General features: G+C 45.4%; 1 protein-coding gene across 2 annotated transcripts in view; it reads right to left on the bottom strand.

Moving 5' to 3' along the window:
- The window catches only part of LOC146172856 (cGMP-inhibited 3',5'-cyclic phosphodiesterase 3A-like), a 309,367-nt gene that overhangs the window by 12,152 nt on the left and 279,773 nt on the right, over nt 1-17,442 (bottom strand). For both annotated transcript variants that reach the window (XM_084583823.1, XM_084583825.1), the window contains 8 exons: nt 15,690-15,801; nt 14,024-14,161; nt 11,955-12,088; nt 11,287-11,490; nt 9,990-10,151; nt 9,425-9,605; nt 5,536-5,610; nt 457-860 (listed from right to left, as the gene is read on the bottom strand). In XM_084583823.1, coding sequence (XP_084439949.1) covers nt 457-860; nt 5,536-5,610; nt 9,425-9,605; nt 9,990-10,151; nt 11,287-11,490; nt 11,955-12,088; nt 14,024-14,161; nt 15,690-15,801 — 1,410 coding nt within the window. The remainder of the gene's footprint in view (nt 1-456; nt 861-5,535; nt 5,611-9,424; nt 9,606-9,989; nt 10,152-11,286; nt 11,491-11,954; nt 12,089-14,023; nt 14,162-15,689; nt 15,802-17,442) is intronic.

Genomic DNA, 17,442 nt, shown 5'->3' with positions numbered 1-17,442 from the left:
CAGGAACTAAGGGTCAAATAGCGAAACCCTCTTGTAGATCACGGAAAGTTCGAAATGCCACACTTTTTTTTCCGAACAGAACCCGACATCCACCAACAGAGATCAATATTTTAATCGCACCACGAATGGCGTGAAACATTGGACGATATGAAAAAGCTCACAGTCCAGATTACTCAAATACAAGATTAGATACAGAACGCACTCTGCGCATTATATCTAAATGTTGGCTTGCTGGTTTGTGACCACAGGTAGGGAATAGCGTGCGCAGATGGAGTACATACTTTCTTTGTCTTTCGTCCGTTTTTCTGTGCGCCCTTTTTCTTTCCAATGTCTCACCTTCCGCCACACGTGCAACGTTGTCTGTGCCTGTCAATCTGCCTTTCTTGACTATACCCTCCTCGTTACCACCATTTCTTTTTGTCAATCGCAAAAAGCAGCACTAAAGATCGTACTCACGCATGGCGACGTCTTGGTTGAGCCCTGACCTCCGAGAGCGCCTTCCTCCACTTCCTGGATGGTCTCCATCTCGTCCTGGTGCGGAGACGGTGCCGCCGCCTCAGCGCCCACGACGCCGCCGGCATCTTCGCCGCCGGACTCGGACTCGTCTTCTTCCTCTTCGTCGTCGTCCTCTCCGTCCGAGGCCTGGTCGTCGAGCGCAGGCTCGGCCGGCGCCGTGGCTGCCCGCGGGGACGTCGATGAAGCGGCGGCGCCTCCCTGCTGTTGCTGTTGTAGCTCCTTGAGCCGGTTCTCCTCTTTCAAGATGTTCACCCAGTGTTCGTAGTTGTCCTGGAGGTGATTGGTCTGGAGGCAGCTCACCTTCCGTGGCTGAAGCTGCTGACTGGGCCTCTTCCACGGTCGACCTGCCGGGCAGCCGTGTTTTTGAGGAGAAAGAGAAATAGAAAGAGCCCTCAGGCATGTCACTCTCTCCTGGGGAGAAAGAAGTGGCTAAAAAATCTGCGTTTCAGCTCTAGAACTCCTTCAGCACTCGCAGCGAAGCCGCTGAAAAAATCTGATGTCCCCATGGCCTTGCAACGTTTAATTTCGTCATTATATGTGTTGTGAGCGGCGCTTAGCAGTTCCGCCGAACACCGCACGTGGCTAGCAGAAGTTCTGTCTAGTCAGAGGGGCAGAATTTAGTACACAGATTTCATAGATAATCATAGCATCGGACACAGAGAGCTTTGGTATCAATCCACCCCGCAGCACGTGTTCTCTTGCACCACGCCAAATTCGAATCCTGTGAATAGAAATGGTGCAGTACCCACCCTCCAGCTACCATGACCTTTTGACTAAGATATGTAACATTGCTCCTGGACTGCAGGATTTGAGCAACTTGCATAGGTTGTTTTGGGAGCCGCGGTTAGGCTGTGATGTTGGCGAAAAACTGCAAGTTGTTTAGGAAGAAGGACGGCATCGTCCTTCGTCCAGGACTCTGACAATATAACTGTCCAGGCTGACACGTGCTTTATTAAAGGTAGATGATTATTTGAAACACGCTCAAGATCAAGATGGTTACCCAGGCACATGTGTAACAATCGAAGCACTGAAGCTTAACAAACTCCAAGAGGTAATCGTGCGTTTGTATTTACCACCGGAAACTTGAAAAACACTGACAGATTAAGAATATTCTGTAACATAAGTATGGTTTAATACAGTCACTAAGAAAAATACAGCCTTAAGTAGATGCACCCTCTGTAACAATAATAATAGTTTATTCCAAAGATCAGTTCAGTGACAAAGACCAGCCTTCTGATGATCAAGGAATTTGCAAACATGGGTGACTGTTAATAGTGGTATTTAGCAAACCATAAGTGTTATATTTAGATATGCACTGTTTGCAGTAAGAAATGCATACGTGACGCAGTCATTCTCTTTAATAATGTCAGATCTAAGCGTCTGTATCACGTATCAGAGAGCTGGTCATGTCTTAAACATAAAAAAGTTCATGACAGACCCAAACACTATAAATATTTGTGCATTCCCATGGAATAGGAAGAAAATGCATGACAGAAAAAAGAAGGGTGACAGCATTCACATCACCGATAGTGCATGATATATTATGCTGGAAAGCACAAGGCTTGCGCGAGAAGAGCTGAAGTTTGAGGCTGAGAGGCTGAGGCTGATTCGCCATTAGCTATAGACAACCTCGGCCTCTCGACTTCAACCTCGACAAGCGTTAGTTTGAGCAGGACACATTCAAGGCAGTGTAGCCATCTCCGCAGGCAGCTGATGCTTGGAACCACAGACGATTTAAAGTGCAGGTGACAACTGAACACTTAGGGCCGAGGCAAGAACAGAATGGAAGGTGGACATCACTCTGACGTGCACGGTGACGATGTGCGTGACCAAAAAGGGAGGGTGATATGTGCGCTACATTGGGTAGTCTATTGGTAAAAGAAGACAGGAAGTTGCCTATGAAAAAAGGTAGGCTTTCCCTGCGCTGAATGTCGTAAAGAGCAAGCCGTTACGTACCACACCATGCTATTGCCTTCAAACTGTAGAATCGCATACCTCCACCATCTAGTGAGGAAAGCCAACAGCGTTAGTGACTAACGGGACTCTACACCTGCTGAGAGGGTGAGACAGTGAACAAAAATGTATAACAGGTGGAAAGCACACACACATAGAGAACAAAATAAAGAGACACATCTAATAATCGCGTCTTCCTGACACAAGGCACGCATACAACATGGCTGACGCTACAAATACCTAACAACACTGGAAGGGATGCGCATGCTGGTATTTTCTAGGTACAGGAAAAATGTACAAAATATACAGGAGAATCAAAACTGCTGAGACGCCTGCAACCTTCTAGTAAGAAAAAAAAATACACAACGGCAGCTGCAAAACTGCCACTGAAGTTGAAAACAGGAGCAAAAATTTAGCAGCTATTCGGAGCAGGCAAATGAAACCAGCACTAGATACTCACCTGACTGCACCCCGATTTAGCATTTCACAACTTTACTACTAGTCGGATGGCGACGTTCACAAAGCCGAACTATCGCGGTCGAGAATTCAAAGAAAGAAATTGGAACAAGAATTCAAGAAGGAATAAAAATACTGGGTGTTTCAGAGTATTCAAAACACATTTGCATATTCAGAGCTAAGCAAGATACTTCAGTGCTGTCTATGCAGACCTTTGCATGGGCGGTCATTATTTGCGTGACGAGTACAACGGATTCGAACCACGATTAATTAAATGGAATGTTTAATTAACTTTGTTATATTTGGATCTAGGATGCACTATTGAATTGAGAAGTTGTCTATTAAGATTTCAAAATTAAATGCCGGCCTATTTTTTTTTAAATTTCAGAATCGGCCTTATGGTGCGCGGTAAAAAATAAAGCGGTATTGGACGGCCTTTAAGATGACTTTCTCACGGTGTACATTGATAAAATGGCGCTGGTTGAGCAAAATACAAACGCAGTTCGCACATTTTATAGCACCACCCAGTACACCACCCGAAAGTTGATTTGTTTAGTGGCCTTGACTAGAAGTTCTATAAGTTGCCTTAACTTAGTCCTTGATTAACGAGAAAGATATGGTTGAGAGTGCGCGTGATACAGTTATGAGTCATGTTTTATGACTGACATCGACAGCAAATTTGCAAAAACCGGATGCGCGTTATACACAGCGGCAGCTGATGAGACGTGGGACAGATTAGCATGCTTATTTTGTAGTCTTATGAGTGCAGTCAGGGTCATATCTAATAATTTCCAGGTTTCCATGCTTTCTTTTCGTACCTTTCTCTTTAAGTTGTTGCAGAAGCGGAGTAGCAATAATTTTTTTACACGAGTCACATCAAAAAAGAATAAAAATAATAATGAAGGTGCTCCGTATGATCAAACCGACAAGAAATACTGTAAAGCACACACGACGATTGAAATACGTGCGTACTGGACATTTACCACTATGGCTTTTGTTAAATATCAACGCACACAAAGAACAACAACAAAAACATCAGGAGGCGTAGTAAATTCATAGCACACAGACTACTCGCTAAATCAGAACAATACAACACATAGCATAACAAATGATGTTTGCAATGAACAACCTAGCATACCTGCATGGAGCCGTAAGTAGAGATGTGGAACGCGCGTAGTTAAACGACAGCGCAGTGCCAAGTTCCACAAACACCTAAGGGTTTGTAGACATGAATACATGCAAAACGAACAAGTTTTTCGTAGAGAGTAACAACCATTTGCAGAGCTTTTCTCTGTCTTTTTGAATGAGACAAACCCCGAAACCGAAAGTGCGTTAAGTTATAGTGTACTGTCAAGTAGATTTGTGCACTTTGCCTTCCAAAAACCTATGGTAACGAAATGGCCCCAGCAATGGCTAGAAAACCTGGACGTAAATCCTAAACCAAATAAAACATAATAATAAAACGAGCCAGGCCCTGCTGGTGCAGGCATTAAAAAGACCAAAGTCAACTTCTGGATGAGTTCCTAGCAGACAGAGTCTCTTAGCTTGAATGTTCTGAGCGTGGCTTCGTTTTTGTCGCCTTTAGCTCTAATTCACGATATGCTGAGTAGAACATGTAGGTGTCGGCGGAAGATGTGAATCCAAGATTTAACAATAACAAAGGGACAATCAGCTCCGCCACCGAAGTAAGTAAGGATGAGCCTCTCGTATACATTGAACTTTAAAGTGGCTAGTTGCTATGGGAACCTTAAATTCATTACTGCTAGCGAAGTGGCAGGCGCAGACAGGATACGACAGGAATAGTGGCTATCATGCCGCTTAATGCAATGTCCGTGGTTAAGATTTTGCCACTAATCATGAATATCGGATGCTAAAGTACAGTAGAATGAAATCTATGGCCGAATACTACTCAAAGAGAAAACTTGTCGGTGGCAAAGAGCAGACTTGTTAAAGTTTTCTGGTTTCGATTAAAAAAAGCTGACTTCTTTTGCTGTTGCGACTAGCCAGCGGAGTACTACAGGTCACCGCGGATCACGATAAATTAGTAATAAGTGCCGTGTTTATCTGCTAAATTTATAGCCCAATACTTTTTAGCATTACTGTCGAGAACAGAGCTTGAATTAATACTGCAGAAGTATAGCTGTTCCGCATCGAAAACGTTTACATGCTTATATTGACCAAATTATTTGCATAATGTTTTACTACGTAGTGGTGTAGAGTTGCTCTAACTTACATGCCTAGCATACCACATTGCAACTTGGACAGCTCTGAGGTTCGTTCGGGTAAAACCTTTCGCGCTTTTATTACCAGCATGTATTCGGCTGAATTCAAAAAAAGAAAAAGAGCAAAAGAAAAGAAATACGCACCTGTAACAGGGGCTTTGACCCCTTCCCTTATTCGCATAATACGAGAATCAAAGAAGAGCAGAAAAATTGGCTCGGCTCCTCAAACGCTCACTGAGAACATTTGCTTACGCTTAGGCCAAAGGTTTAGGAAAAGTACGGAAAAACTTCTATTGGCACATTCCCGGGAAACGCTTTTTAGGAATTACACCACACTTGCCCTGATATCTTAAGTGAACAGTGCCGATGGCAAATACACGGTGCTTACCGCTTGCAGATGTTTCTCCTTCCGTTTCCTCTTCCGTGTCTCTTCCGGTTTGAGAATCTGTTTTGTCGGTGCCGCCTATGAGGAAGATGAAAGGGAAGTTTGGAGGCAAATTCCAGACAGCAAGAAAAAAATTAAGGTTGTCGAGATAACAATAAAGAATAGAAAGGCAAGCATTGCGAGCGGAGAAGAAAACGACAAGCTGCAAAATCTCGTAATGGAAGGAATTGCTCATCCCACAGAAAAAAATGCTCAATACAATCGAATCTAAGCCAAACATTTAAATTGATTATTGCACCTGTTTAGTGCGACACTGCTCTTTAAATGCAATGCCATCAACGCCTAAGCTCTGTCTTGATTGATCTCTGCGAAAGTACAGAGATGGCAGAAGCATTACGTGCCTTGCGGCTCCTCAAAAGGCAATTAATTTTAAATCATAAAACTCGCTACCTGAATTTTGGTGCATACAGTTGATGATCCCTGATACTAAAGAGATTCTCACACACACAAAAATGTAGATGCGGAGGCGATACACTGCAGGTGTGACTAAGCTGCACGGATCGCATTTTGTCACTATTCATAGCATTTGAATTTTATTTGTTCGTAACGCCAGTCACAACGAATTCTGCAGGAGGTGAGGACCAAAGCGATCAAAAAGAGGCGCCGCCGCTTCGGCCCAGAGTAATACTATAACAGACAAAATGGGACACTCCTGTAGGCTCCGTCGGCCTACTTTTGTCTGAGACGGCGAAGCGGACATGCCTACAGCAAACTTTCAGATAGCCGTTGGCTGCCGAATCTCTCTCCTCTTGTCGGTTATGTTGCTCTATATGGCTTCGGTCCGGCCAAGTCACACGAACCTTGCTCCATCACACAGATGCATAAACGCCGCACGGCCTGCTCCCCAAGGTGGAAATAGCGGCAGTAAAACTACTGGATTCGAGATCGAGCAAAGTCGCCACCTTGCGGCGTAGAGGCGAACCCTACTCAGTGTATGCGCGCTCGCGTCGTCTGCTAGCCAGCATTGTTTACGTGCGAGTCTACGGCCGGTCGTCTGCTATTTATTTCGCGATTGCGGCGCGCCGTTATCTAGCTCTCTTTGCTCCTTACGAAATAAATATGAGCAGGCTATCCTCCCACGTTAAAATGAAGGCAAAAATTCTTCATATCGAGTATTTCATGCCGGATTATATCATCCTCCGCCGGACATCGGCTCTTGAGATACTTTGCAGAACACAGCGATGATGTCGCTAGGCTACGTGTAAAAGCAAAACGAACAAGTCGCCGACGTCCATACAACTTAATGCAACCGCCCAGAAATTATGTACTCCTGCTTCTGTTTGGAATCCGACAGCCACTGAAGCATGAGCCGGCCTGAACACTATCGTCGAGTAAAATTAACAAAAGGAGGATTGCATCGCTTGCAGGGCGTGTCGAAGGATGTCCCTGTACATTCCCTAGACGCATTCTTGTTTTTTTTTTTTCAATGCCTTGTCTTCATTCATAACGATTTTTTTTTGTTACGCCTATGGCAAACAAACATATTTACCACTTATCCTGCCCTTTATTTATTTTTTTTATTTACAATATACTGCAGACCCTTTGGTGGGCCCAAGCAGGAGTGGCAACAACAATATTATTACATCATATATAAAGAAAAAATTATACAGAGCTAGAACAGAATAATCATGGCAGCCAGGGGTAGAAAAATCGAACATTTGGTACAATAATCAAATGAAAAACGTCAGTGAAATCGGCAGTACAAGCGAAAACGTTTTTTTGTGTTATTTAAAACACACAAATATTTAAAGCAGCAACACAACAACAGGTTAGTTAAGGTAGTCAAGACTCAATTAGGTCAATCGAGTCGATGCTATTTGTTAAGTGAGGTGGCAGTCGGTTCCAGTATTCTGTAGTACGAGGAAAAAAGGAAAAAAATGTTGAGGAAAAAACCCTCAACATTGAAGTTCCTCCCGCCCTCACTAAGATTTGGACCCCCAGCTAATTAAAACTGTTGTGGAAACCCCTGGCTTGCCGTCGACAACGCCAAGCACACACGAGAAATAAGTCTTACTGTAAAATTCCGAATCAGCGCATCCCTTCGCGTAAGTCGAGATTACCGGCAAAGTAGGGGGCGCAGAGTACGCTGTCTTGGAACGGCACCGAAATTCAAAATGGTCAGTAAATTTTCCCGCCAGAAACAAACACTTTCACGGAAAGGTGCGAAAATGTGAAATTAGCAGTGAAGTTAGCCGGCGTCCTTGCACGGGTGGGGGCGCTTGCTCAGAATTTCGAGGCAGTTTCGGCCCCTGCCATCAAAGAATGGTTGGGAATGAGTGCACGCATAGTTGCCCGAGCAATTTCTTGTCGAGTTCTTCATTTTACTCCCAGTTAGCTAGAATACTCACACACGCTTATTACATATGCAGACATGCTACAACAACACAGACTCGAACGTATACACAGAAGTCATCCCCCTCTGGTCAAGGTTCTCAACAATTCTAAAGAAGTTCATCTCAGGCTAATACATGCGTGGATTTTTTATCACCCATCTAATTACATATTATGAATCCAGAATCTAATGTACAGCAATGATTGCTAGTTCTGCCGAAATGAAGCGGATGTCGAACGTATGACATGGGATGGGCCTGCCAAAAAAAGTATGGAAATTATGTCAATAACTCAACTACTCTAATGGGGCAAGCGGCTCTGTTCAGCGCAAACTTCGGGGGGATCAGGAGCATTTCCTCTAGAGAGCCGGGACGCCGAGGCAGCACATGGAGTCCCGGACTACGGACTCCAGAAACATCAAATCCTCCCCGAATTGTGAATTAAACGTTTTCACCACTGCCACCACGATGCATTATAATGCTTCTAGCTTAGCCCCTAATTGCATAATTGACGCCTACTGTACCCCCCACGCACTCATTACGATACTGTCGTAAGCTAGCTACCTCATTTGTGAAAGACCACCTGGCATAAAGTTCCGCTTTCTACGAGCCATGTGAACGTGCGGCGTCATGCTCTTGAAGTGAGAATGCATTGCTTCAATAAATAGGTTGCTGGTCTACGCTCGTGTTGTATACTTCTTTTATATCTTGTCTCCCCTGCGTTGTTATGTTTTAAAAACCACGTTTTACCATTTAGCCCATGATCGCTCACTCCTAGAATAGTATTTCTAATTCAGGATCTCGACGATCCGGTGGGTTCGATTCCATATTCACCATATGATCACAAGGAGCAACCCGAGTTAGCCCCTTCCAATTCTACCATGTCACGTGATTTCGCAACGTCACACAACCCGCGGGCCAATCAGTGTCAGGCCAGCAAGCTACGATAGGCCAGAGGCATTTATCGCTCACGACGCCGACGCCGGATTTTCTGGAGGACGCTGCTGCGCAAAACACGGCCATTGTCAGCTACGAAATATGAGACGACCAGACGTTCGAATCATGCAGCGGCGGACGTGTTACCAAAAGATTCGCCTGCCGTTCGCGTTTCCTCTACGCAGCTTGAGCTGCCAGATAACCCATGTACACTCGTGAATTTGCGCTCATCATGAGTTTGAGGCATAGGGAGGCTTCTAGAGGTGTCTTGAGTGGAAGGAGGCCTTTGGAAAGTTGAGGCTGGTACGTAAGCGGACGCTCGTAAGAAAGAGAGAGAGAGAGAGTGTGAAAGAGAGAATTAGGATGCCCGGGGGTTGGAGGTCTCTCACGTCAACGCCCTGCGCTTTTAGTGATAATGAGCTTTTTTATGCTAACGCATTAAATGTGATGGACCTTTCGCAGTTATCACTGCTGCCACTAGCATAAGTAACCGCACAGCTCGGCCCAACTCGGAAGTGACATCTGTCCTAGCTAATCGAGCGGTTGAAAGTGGAGGCATGTCTTGCCTTCATCTTCGCTGTCGGACGCCTCTACCCAGTGACCCGGCAGGAGGCCTGCCTCGCCGTAAGCGTTGCAGAGTGGAGCCACGAGATGGTTGATGAAGGACTCCTGTAGTTTGGCCAGCTGCGGGTTGCAGCGATCCATGAAGGGCGACACCTGCATACCCAGCGTCGCCTCTTCGTCGCCCTGCGCGCAATAGTAGTAAAGAGAATGTAGGCGCAGGGTTCGATTTCGCCTCGTGTGTTGTCACATGCAGTGCTAGAGTGACAACCTGTTTAATCGTCCAGCTCTGGTGCGATTTTTAAACTGTTTTTGGAGAGTCAAAAACCCATGCCGCATAAACCGTCGACCCAATATTGGATTGCTTTGAAAGCTCCTGGCTCCTCTGTAGGGCCACTGCCAACACAGTGCCACTATTGAGCCGATGGTTCGTGCTTTACAGGAAAGAACATGAATTTCAATGTACCTACAAGGCGGAGAAGTATTGTGATTTTTAAGCATTCGTTCTCCCGTTATGCGTTAGCCTAGTACAAAAAGAAAGAAAATCGAAAAGACAGCGAGGAAACGTGCCTGTTCGTAGAATTCCTCGGCTATCCTGAACGTCCACTGTACGTGGATGTCGTGCCTTTTGCAGGGTCCGTTGATGTCGGCCAGCTTGATGGCCATTTCCATGACCAGCAGCCGGTCCGTCTCGTTGTTCCAGTCGATCCCCGGGGCATCCGTGTCGTTTGCCTTGAGCGAGAAAAAGGACCAATCAGTCAATCAATAAGTGCTATAAGCCATGCTATTGTCACAGAAGCCAGTAGAGCTAAGAAGGCCGACTTATTGGGCACCAAAACGGAAGCACTGGCGAAAGCAAACACGGCAAGGTTAGCCAAATCGCTAGCGTATACTCCCAGAGAGAAGTTGAGCGCGTGCCAGTCTCACGAGCTCGACCACATGGCGGCGCCTGTTTAACACAGTGTCATTTCCCATCCCGTTGGAAAAGGCATGGTACCGATGCCGCGTGGAGAAATGAGGAGAAGCAGAACCGCAGAGTACGTGAATAACAAGTTAACATGAAAAAGTAGGGAGAAGCAGTCACTGGAAGGAAAGAAAAATATATGTGGCTTAGCCTAGCCGGTGTGAAAGGACTTCATTCTGGCAAAGTGTGCGACTTCGGATTGCACCTGCCGTCAGGAGGAGCGAAAAGTCCTTTGCGGCATCACTTCGTAAGTTACGTCGCTGAAGAGGCGGCGCAGAAGCTAATCGGAGCGACCCGGCTGGCGGACTGGAGTCCACATCCTAATTTGATCGCCAGGGTTGTAAATTACCTCCCTGTGACGAAGGTTGTAGCGTTGAGCATCACTCACATGCTGTGCACGGGTTCTCAGCCTAGCCAGCTAGCTGGCGGCCTCAGTGTGCCGAATGAACTGGTCAGCGCCAGCGACTGATGGGTGGGCGGTGCCTGGCAGAAACACTGCGTCAAGCATGGTCGCTGCTTCGCGATCGTACACCAAACCAAACGGTGTGAAGCGCGTCGTCTCCTGCACTGCGGAGTTATATGCGAATGAGACATGCGGTAGTATCTGGTCTGACTTCTTTTGGTCATCATCGATGTACATAGAAATCATATCGGCGATGGTTTTTTTAAAGGTCTTTTTAAAGGATAGTGGAGACTGTCAGGTGTGAGCTCCTGGTAGCAGTGGTTCCTTGTCTGTACATAGCACAATTCCTTTGCTCCCAACAGTACGGCCCACCATGGTCGGCGTACGATCGCTAGCGCGCACGACCACGTGGTGGGGTCGGTCGTTTGACAATGAGCAGCAACTAAGCCACCTCACAAAGTAAAACACGATGTAGCTTCCAGAAACAGAGACAGGTTTACCTTGGCGTTGAACTCGGCAAGGATTTCGAAATGCCTCTTGAGATCAGTGGCGAGAATACACTCGATGACAAGGAAGCGGAACCGCTTGAACTCGGCCTTGTCCAAGTGCACGAGGAAGTTGAACTTGGACTCTGACAGGAACAGTGTCCACGCGGACGCCGCGTGGTAGTTCTCCAGCACCGACCGGTCGTTGTACAAAACGGCCTGCGAAAAGAACTTACTCTCACTGACACAGCACCAGCAAAAGTCAGGCTCCGTATTGTGTGGTGCAGTGCGCAGGTTTTTAATTTCATTTCAATTCACTGCACTTCTCAATCGTGAAAATGAGCAGAGATTGCTAGTGCATTGAGGCTGCATTATTGCCAACGTTGCATGTCACCACAGTAAGAAAATAAAAACACTCCACAATAATAAGCAACATTGAAAAAATATCTTTGTACAACACTGCAAGCAACATTATAGGCAAACGCTGACGCTACTAACAAATGCTCTGTTGTCACAACCGGTTCACTGTCAAAAACCGTAGAGAAATTGTTGTAACAGCAGTTCTTTTTTAGTTTCTTTTTATGACTGGGATCGTCACAGAAAGAAGAAATCTTTCTTTACACCGATACTTAGTCATGTTTTGCCGGCCCACAATACTGAAAAAGACAGGCAAGATCTCTCACCTGTGGTGCGTACGTGGAGACCAGAAAGGCGTTCGTCCTGCCTGGGTGGTCATAGTCATGCATGGCTGCTGCTGTGTACAGTGCCATGAGTTCTAACGCCGGAAAGTTGGCTCCCATAATACCATAGGTTTCCTCTGCAAATGAGAAAGGCGTCCATGACACGTGTTTACCAAAATTCCTGGCATAACAATAACAACGCCATTCCTGGTGCATGCGCTTCCGAGAAGCAATGTAAGAAAGCACTGTAGTGGTAAAACACCTGTTAGCTATAAATAAACATGGAGAGAGAGAGAGAGAGAGAGAGAGAGAGAGAGAGAGAGAGAGAGAGAGAGAGAGAGAGAGAGAGAGAGAGAGAGAGAGAGAGAGCAGTGAACGTAAGATGGTTGGTTCTGTTTTCCATCTCCTGTTATGCTGTCACTTTCGAACTTTTTTTTTTTGATCGTTCGACATCACCGAGCATCAACTAGCGCGACTTTTGGCCGTTACTATATTTCTTGCCCGTAGGACTCGTTCCCTCATCCTAACTCCAGTACCAAAACAATGCTGAGTTTGCAGCCTCGGCAAAGGGCGGTTGATTTGCCTCTCGTTTCTCGCGCCTTTTTTTTTTCTCACAGAAAAACGTGAAGACAAGCAGCCTCTTTAGTTAAAACTGTTCAAAACCTTGGGACTGTGGGCACATGCATGCTATTCTCAGACTTTTCTGCTTTAAAAAAACAAAAAATGGACATTCTCCTCTTTCGGTATTACCAAACACATTCTAAATCCTCGGCCTGCATAGGGAGTTATCGAAAAGCACTCTTAGGTTTTAGGGAGCGCAAGGAAAATATTTTGCTCCTGTTTCGTATGGTCGACGGAAAAGAAAGTGGGGCGGAAAGCGAGAACATTGCAGCGCATAAGAAACTGGCGCCTTTATTTCACCTTCTATTCTGCATGGTACTTGAAAGCCAAAGCTTCAGCAGGAAACCATTAGGAAAGTACATAAATGCTGGAACAATAATGAGGATTAATTGAAAACAACAGCCAAATCAGTACGTTCTTCGATGTACACAGCCAAAGCAACGCGGATCGGCTTCTGATTATAATCGACGCTTCTGGCTGTTTGAACCAAGAGTGCCGCACTGAATTCGAAGTTCACCACGTCAAAGAAAGAAGAGGAGCTCAAATCTGACGAAAAGAGGTTCACGATGAGGCACAGCGGACGTCCCGCTCACGTCCCCATGTGCCGGTCATGTGACCGTGCGCTGGATGCCAACGCGAGCATGCGGCGGTTCCAGGGAGTCCATCGTTCGCAGGTCGCATTGGTGACGCGAGGGTGCGTTTTGTCAGGGCTCTTGGGGGCTTCTAACAGCTTTTGCTATGAAAGAACCGAGACTGTGCCGACACGTGAAAACGAGACGAGCAGCAAAAATCGGCTTCTATACCGATTGGTCACTGCTGTCCTCATTAGCGTTTACTGGAAAGGCAATGATGGAGGTATAATGGACCTTCAACTTGTCCGCATGCTTCGTCGACTGGCTGTAGGTCCTGTTACTCTGCAGCGCTCCCGAGAACCTAACTAGGCGCCGCAGTCTCATCGTGATAAGCCCAGAAACGTCGATGCCACTCCGCAGATGCTCATGTTCGTCTGTGGCTATAATAATGTGCAACATACCACCCCGTAGTTCAGGTAGTAGACACCACTCGCTACCTAAAGATGCTAATAAATGTTAGCAGCTTGGACGATGTGAGTAATGGACTGGGATGTTTGTGCTGCTAGCATTTATTGTTGCCTAGATATCTGCTTGGGAAAGAAGAGGTGTGCGAGCGTGATGTCCTTGGGAGTAGGAGAGGAAGTTATGGTTGAGTATTAAAGAGGAAGTTCGTGTTCCGTTTTATAATAATGTTGATAGCGTGCGCCTGTGTTGTGTTTCTATCCACGTGTTTGTGTACGTTGCGCCGCAGTTCTGAGTACTATGCATCAACTCGCCCCTAAAACTGTTATTCTGTCAATGCCGCCCATGAGACAAAAAATGATATCGCATAAACATCAAATGCAGTATATCTGGAATGGGCGTGTTTGGGAGCGTTACCTGCTAAGAAATTTCCGGTCGTCTTGTGTAACGGCGAGTCTGTGGTGTCCGGCACCACTTGAGTGAATCCGGGGATGGCTTGCGATGTCAAGTAGTACACCCCGTGGAGGACGTCCGCGGCGTGCATTCGATTGTGATCTGGAGGACGAGATGCAGTGGTAAATAAAGAAATAAAAAGGAGTGGTAGACAAGGAAATAAGATGTCAATAAACATGGATAGCAGTGACAAAATGGGGTGAGTAGTCGAGAAGAGCAATCGTAAAGACCTGTAAATGGAAGCATCACAATTTTGGGGTTTTATAGAGAACAGTATTCAGTTCAGTTCAGGCGTTCAGTCGTGTCCGACTCTTCGTGACCCTATGGACCATGTCACGCCACGCTTTCCGGTCTCTCACTATCTTCTTAACATCACACAGCTTCATCTGCAATGCCTCGAGAATGCCATCTAACCATCGCGTTCGCTGCCTACCCCTTCTCCGGCGACCCTCAACCTTTCCCAACATCAAATCTTTCTCCAGCGACTCCTCTCTTCTCATCAGATGACCAAAGTAGCTGAGCTTTAACTTTAGAATTTGACCCTCCAATGAGCAGTCAGGGTTTATGGTCGACAATATCGACTGATTTGATCTTCTGGCAGTCCAAGGAACTCTTAAGAGTCTTCGCCAGCACCACAATTCAAACGCGTCAATTCTTCGGCGGTCAGCCTTTTTCACAGTCCAACTCTCGCATCCATACATCACAACTGGAAAGACCAGAGAACAGTATTAGGCCCTATAAAATATAGAGTCGACAGAAGTGCGGAATGTAGGGAATGCAACGGTGAAGTGTGGTAATTCAGGACAAGAGAACAACAAATCCAGACCCGCGTGATCAAACGAAGCGTGCGGACACCAACAACGAACGCGACACTGCGTACTTGCGCGAACGCCAGATCGGCTTGCCAGAAACTGCTGGCACATTTGGTACCCAGTAATTTATGTTGCATTCACCCAAGAATTGTGTGCTTAGGCGATATCTGAAGACGGCATCAAAAAGCCAATTTAAAATGCACCTATATCTGGCTTCGATACTGCTCTAATTCTAATAATATCGATGATGTAACCGAAGCATTTGATACACCCAGAATTGCTGCAAATAGTGAAGACGACGAAAAACTCTCTTTTCACGATAATGAGAAACACTTTGAATATGTAGGACCCCTTATGAGTAGTGTCATCCAGAAGCGATTGCCGAGCTCTCCTTATCGTTTCCGTATACTACAATTTTCTATTTATTTGACGTATATGCTTTCGGCAGCACCCCCCCCCCCCCCCCCCCTTCTTACAAAGATCACGACTGGGGCCGTTGCCCGTTGAGACCCACGTCTCGCCATTATCTCGAGCCAAGGCGCTATCAGTGCCGAGGGCTGACCCCTTAAAATCAACTACTTAAGTCATGGTGATGAGAAAGAACAGCAATTACAAAACGGGTATTCGCGTTGAGCGCATCATAGGACTGCGTAAGGAGGCAGCAGCAGACACTATGGTACAGACTGAGCACTGAGAGCCGTAACTCACCAGGCTCAAAGAGAAGAAGGTGGCTTAAAGTCTCTTTAACTAGCCTTCGATAACGTCAACAGTCCTGATAAAATGCTCAGTAAAATGTAAGCACATATTCAAGAACTCACATGGTTTTTCCCTATAACCACTCTCGAGTGCATGGAAGTAGTGGAGAAACTCGGGCTCCGGGATTTTGAAGGCATCGAACAGACCAACTTCTAAAAATACGCGGTAACACATCTGAAAGATAGAGAAAAAGAAAACGTAAACGCGAAATGGCATGACTTTCACACCAAGGAAAGTGTATGAGCTGCAATGAAATTGCCACCACCACGGAGAAAAGCATACAAAAAGTTTGCTAAGCAATAAAGTTAAATATCAGCTCACATAAGCATCTTCATCCGAGAAAGAGATGGCAATTCACACAAGAACTCCACAGCTATGGCACAGTCAGCTCTCGACGTGACGTGTGATTGTATATTTGTAACACGTTATTGCGCACTAATATTTTGCGAAACTTGATATATACAGGTGACGTCGAGGGTGGCGACGCCCGCTCTCGAATGTGCTTGAAAACTCAAGAGCACTCGAGGCAGCAGCTTCGAGCCAAGCAGGCTAGGGCTCGATTGCATTTCAAAGTGGCCGTGTGAGAACCTCGATCTACATTGAGTTGAATGCAGGTAGAGTTAATGAGGATCGAAACTGTTAGTGTGACAGATATTAGTTTCACGAACCGTCTTGTCACGCTGGTTGTGAATCGCTCGCTGACGTTCCTCCTCCAGTAAGAATGACCGCTTTAAAATTATTCATGACAGTATTCAGTAAACTCTTTTTTCCATGTAAGCATAAATCAAACTGCGAAATTTGACTTATTCTGACTTACAGCAACTGGTATACCAAGGATAGCAAAGAAAGTATTAACTAATAAAGTATTTACTACTACGTGATCCCTGCTTCCTTATTTAATGCCTGATAAGCGCTACAGAAACAGTCAACTACGCTTATGATGGGCAAAAAAAAGTTTGTTTGCATTAATTTTGATATTCAAATTCGATAAGCGCCAAAAATTGATATCCGCACAGATCTAATTACGTGGCCTTAATTTTTGTGGTCATGTTTTGCAGAACAGTGTATTAGTGTCAACTTGGCAGTACACATTTGAAAAAAAAAAAAAAAAAAATATTCGTTTCGATTTTCAGTCAGCCGTACGTTAATCAATCTTCACATTCGTTTGGCATTCAAAATATAGATTTTTGCACAGTTCTATTATTCGCTATTTTACATCGTATCAAACAAAAAATAAGTACTGTTTCGGGGCCCTGATTTATGTACAGCCATGGAAAACACCGAACGAAACATTCACGCTCAAGAGACAAATTTATTTTTGCGTCTGCCTCGATGTATCAAAAACATCAAATCATGAATCTAGGGAAACTCTAGTTAAAGAAGTCAAAGTAATCGTTAGTTAGACACCAGTAATGTGTTCAGTTTCAGAATTCCTCGATCTGCACTTGCGGGACTACGGAACTACAGCAGGTTTCCGCAACTCCAAAAAGTTTAGAGTTGCGCTGGGTAAATTTTCCCCTCTTTTTTTCTATTTTAAGAGCGGCCTTCTTTTCGTCGACTATCATGTACTAATGATGTCGCAATGAAGGCTTAATAATTAGAGATGAAAGACTTTCGAGGTCCACATTTGCACAAACTTCATTTGGGCAGGCACTACTGCCTTTCAATACCTTGAGAAGAGCTCTGTCAAAGCTATCTCTACTAATGAGTCTTCTCGCCATGATTTTTGATATTGAAAACAAACAGCTCAACGACACGATCTAAACTGAAAATGCGCGATGCTACCGTTTGGAATGTCAAATATGTCGCCCGCGC

This window comes from Amblyomma maculatum, chromosome 11 (assembly GCF_055883805.1).
Source record: "Amblyomma maculatum isolate TAMU_Amacu chromosome 11, ASM5588380v1, whole genome shotgun sequence".
Taxonomy (NCBI): domain Eukaryota; kingdom Metazoa; phylum Arthropoda; class Arachnida; order Ixodida; family Ixodidae; genus Amblyomma; species Amblyomma maculatum.
This window is presented reverse-complemented; position numbering and strand designations above follow the sequence as displayed.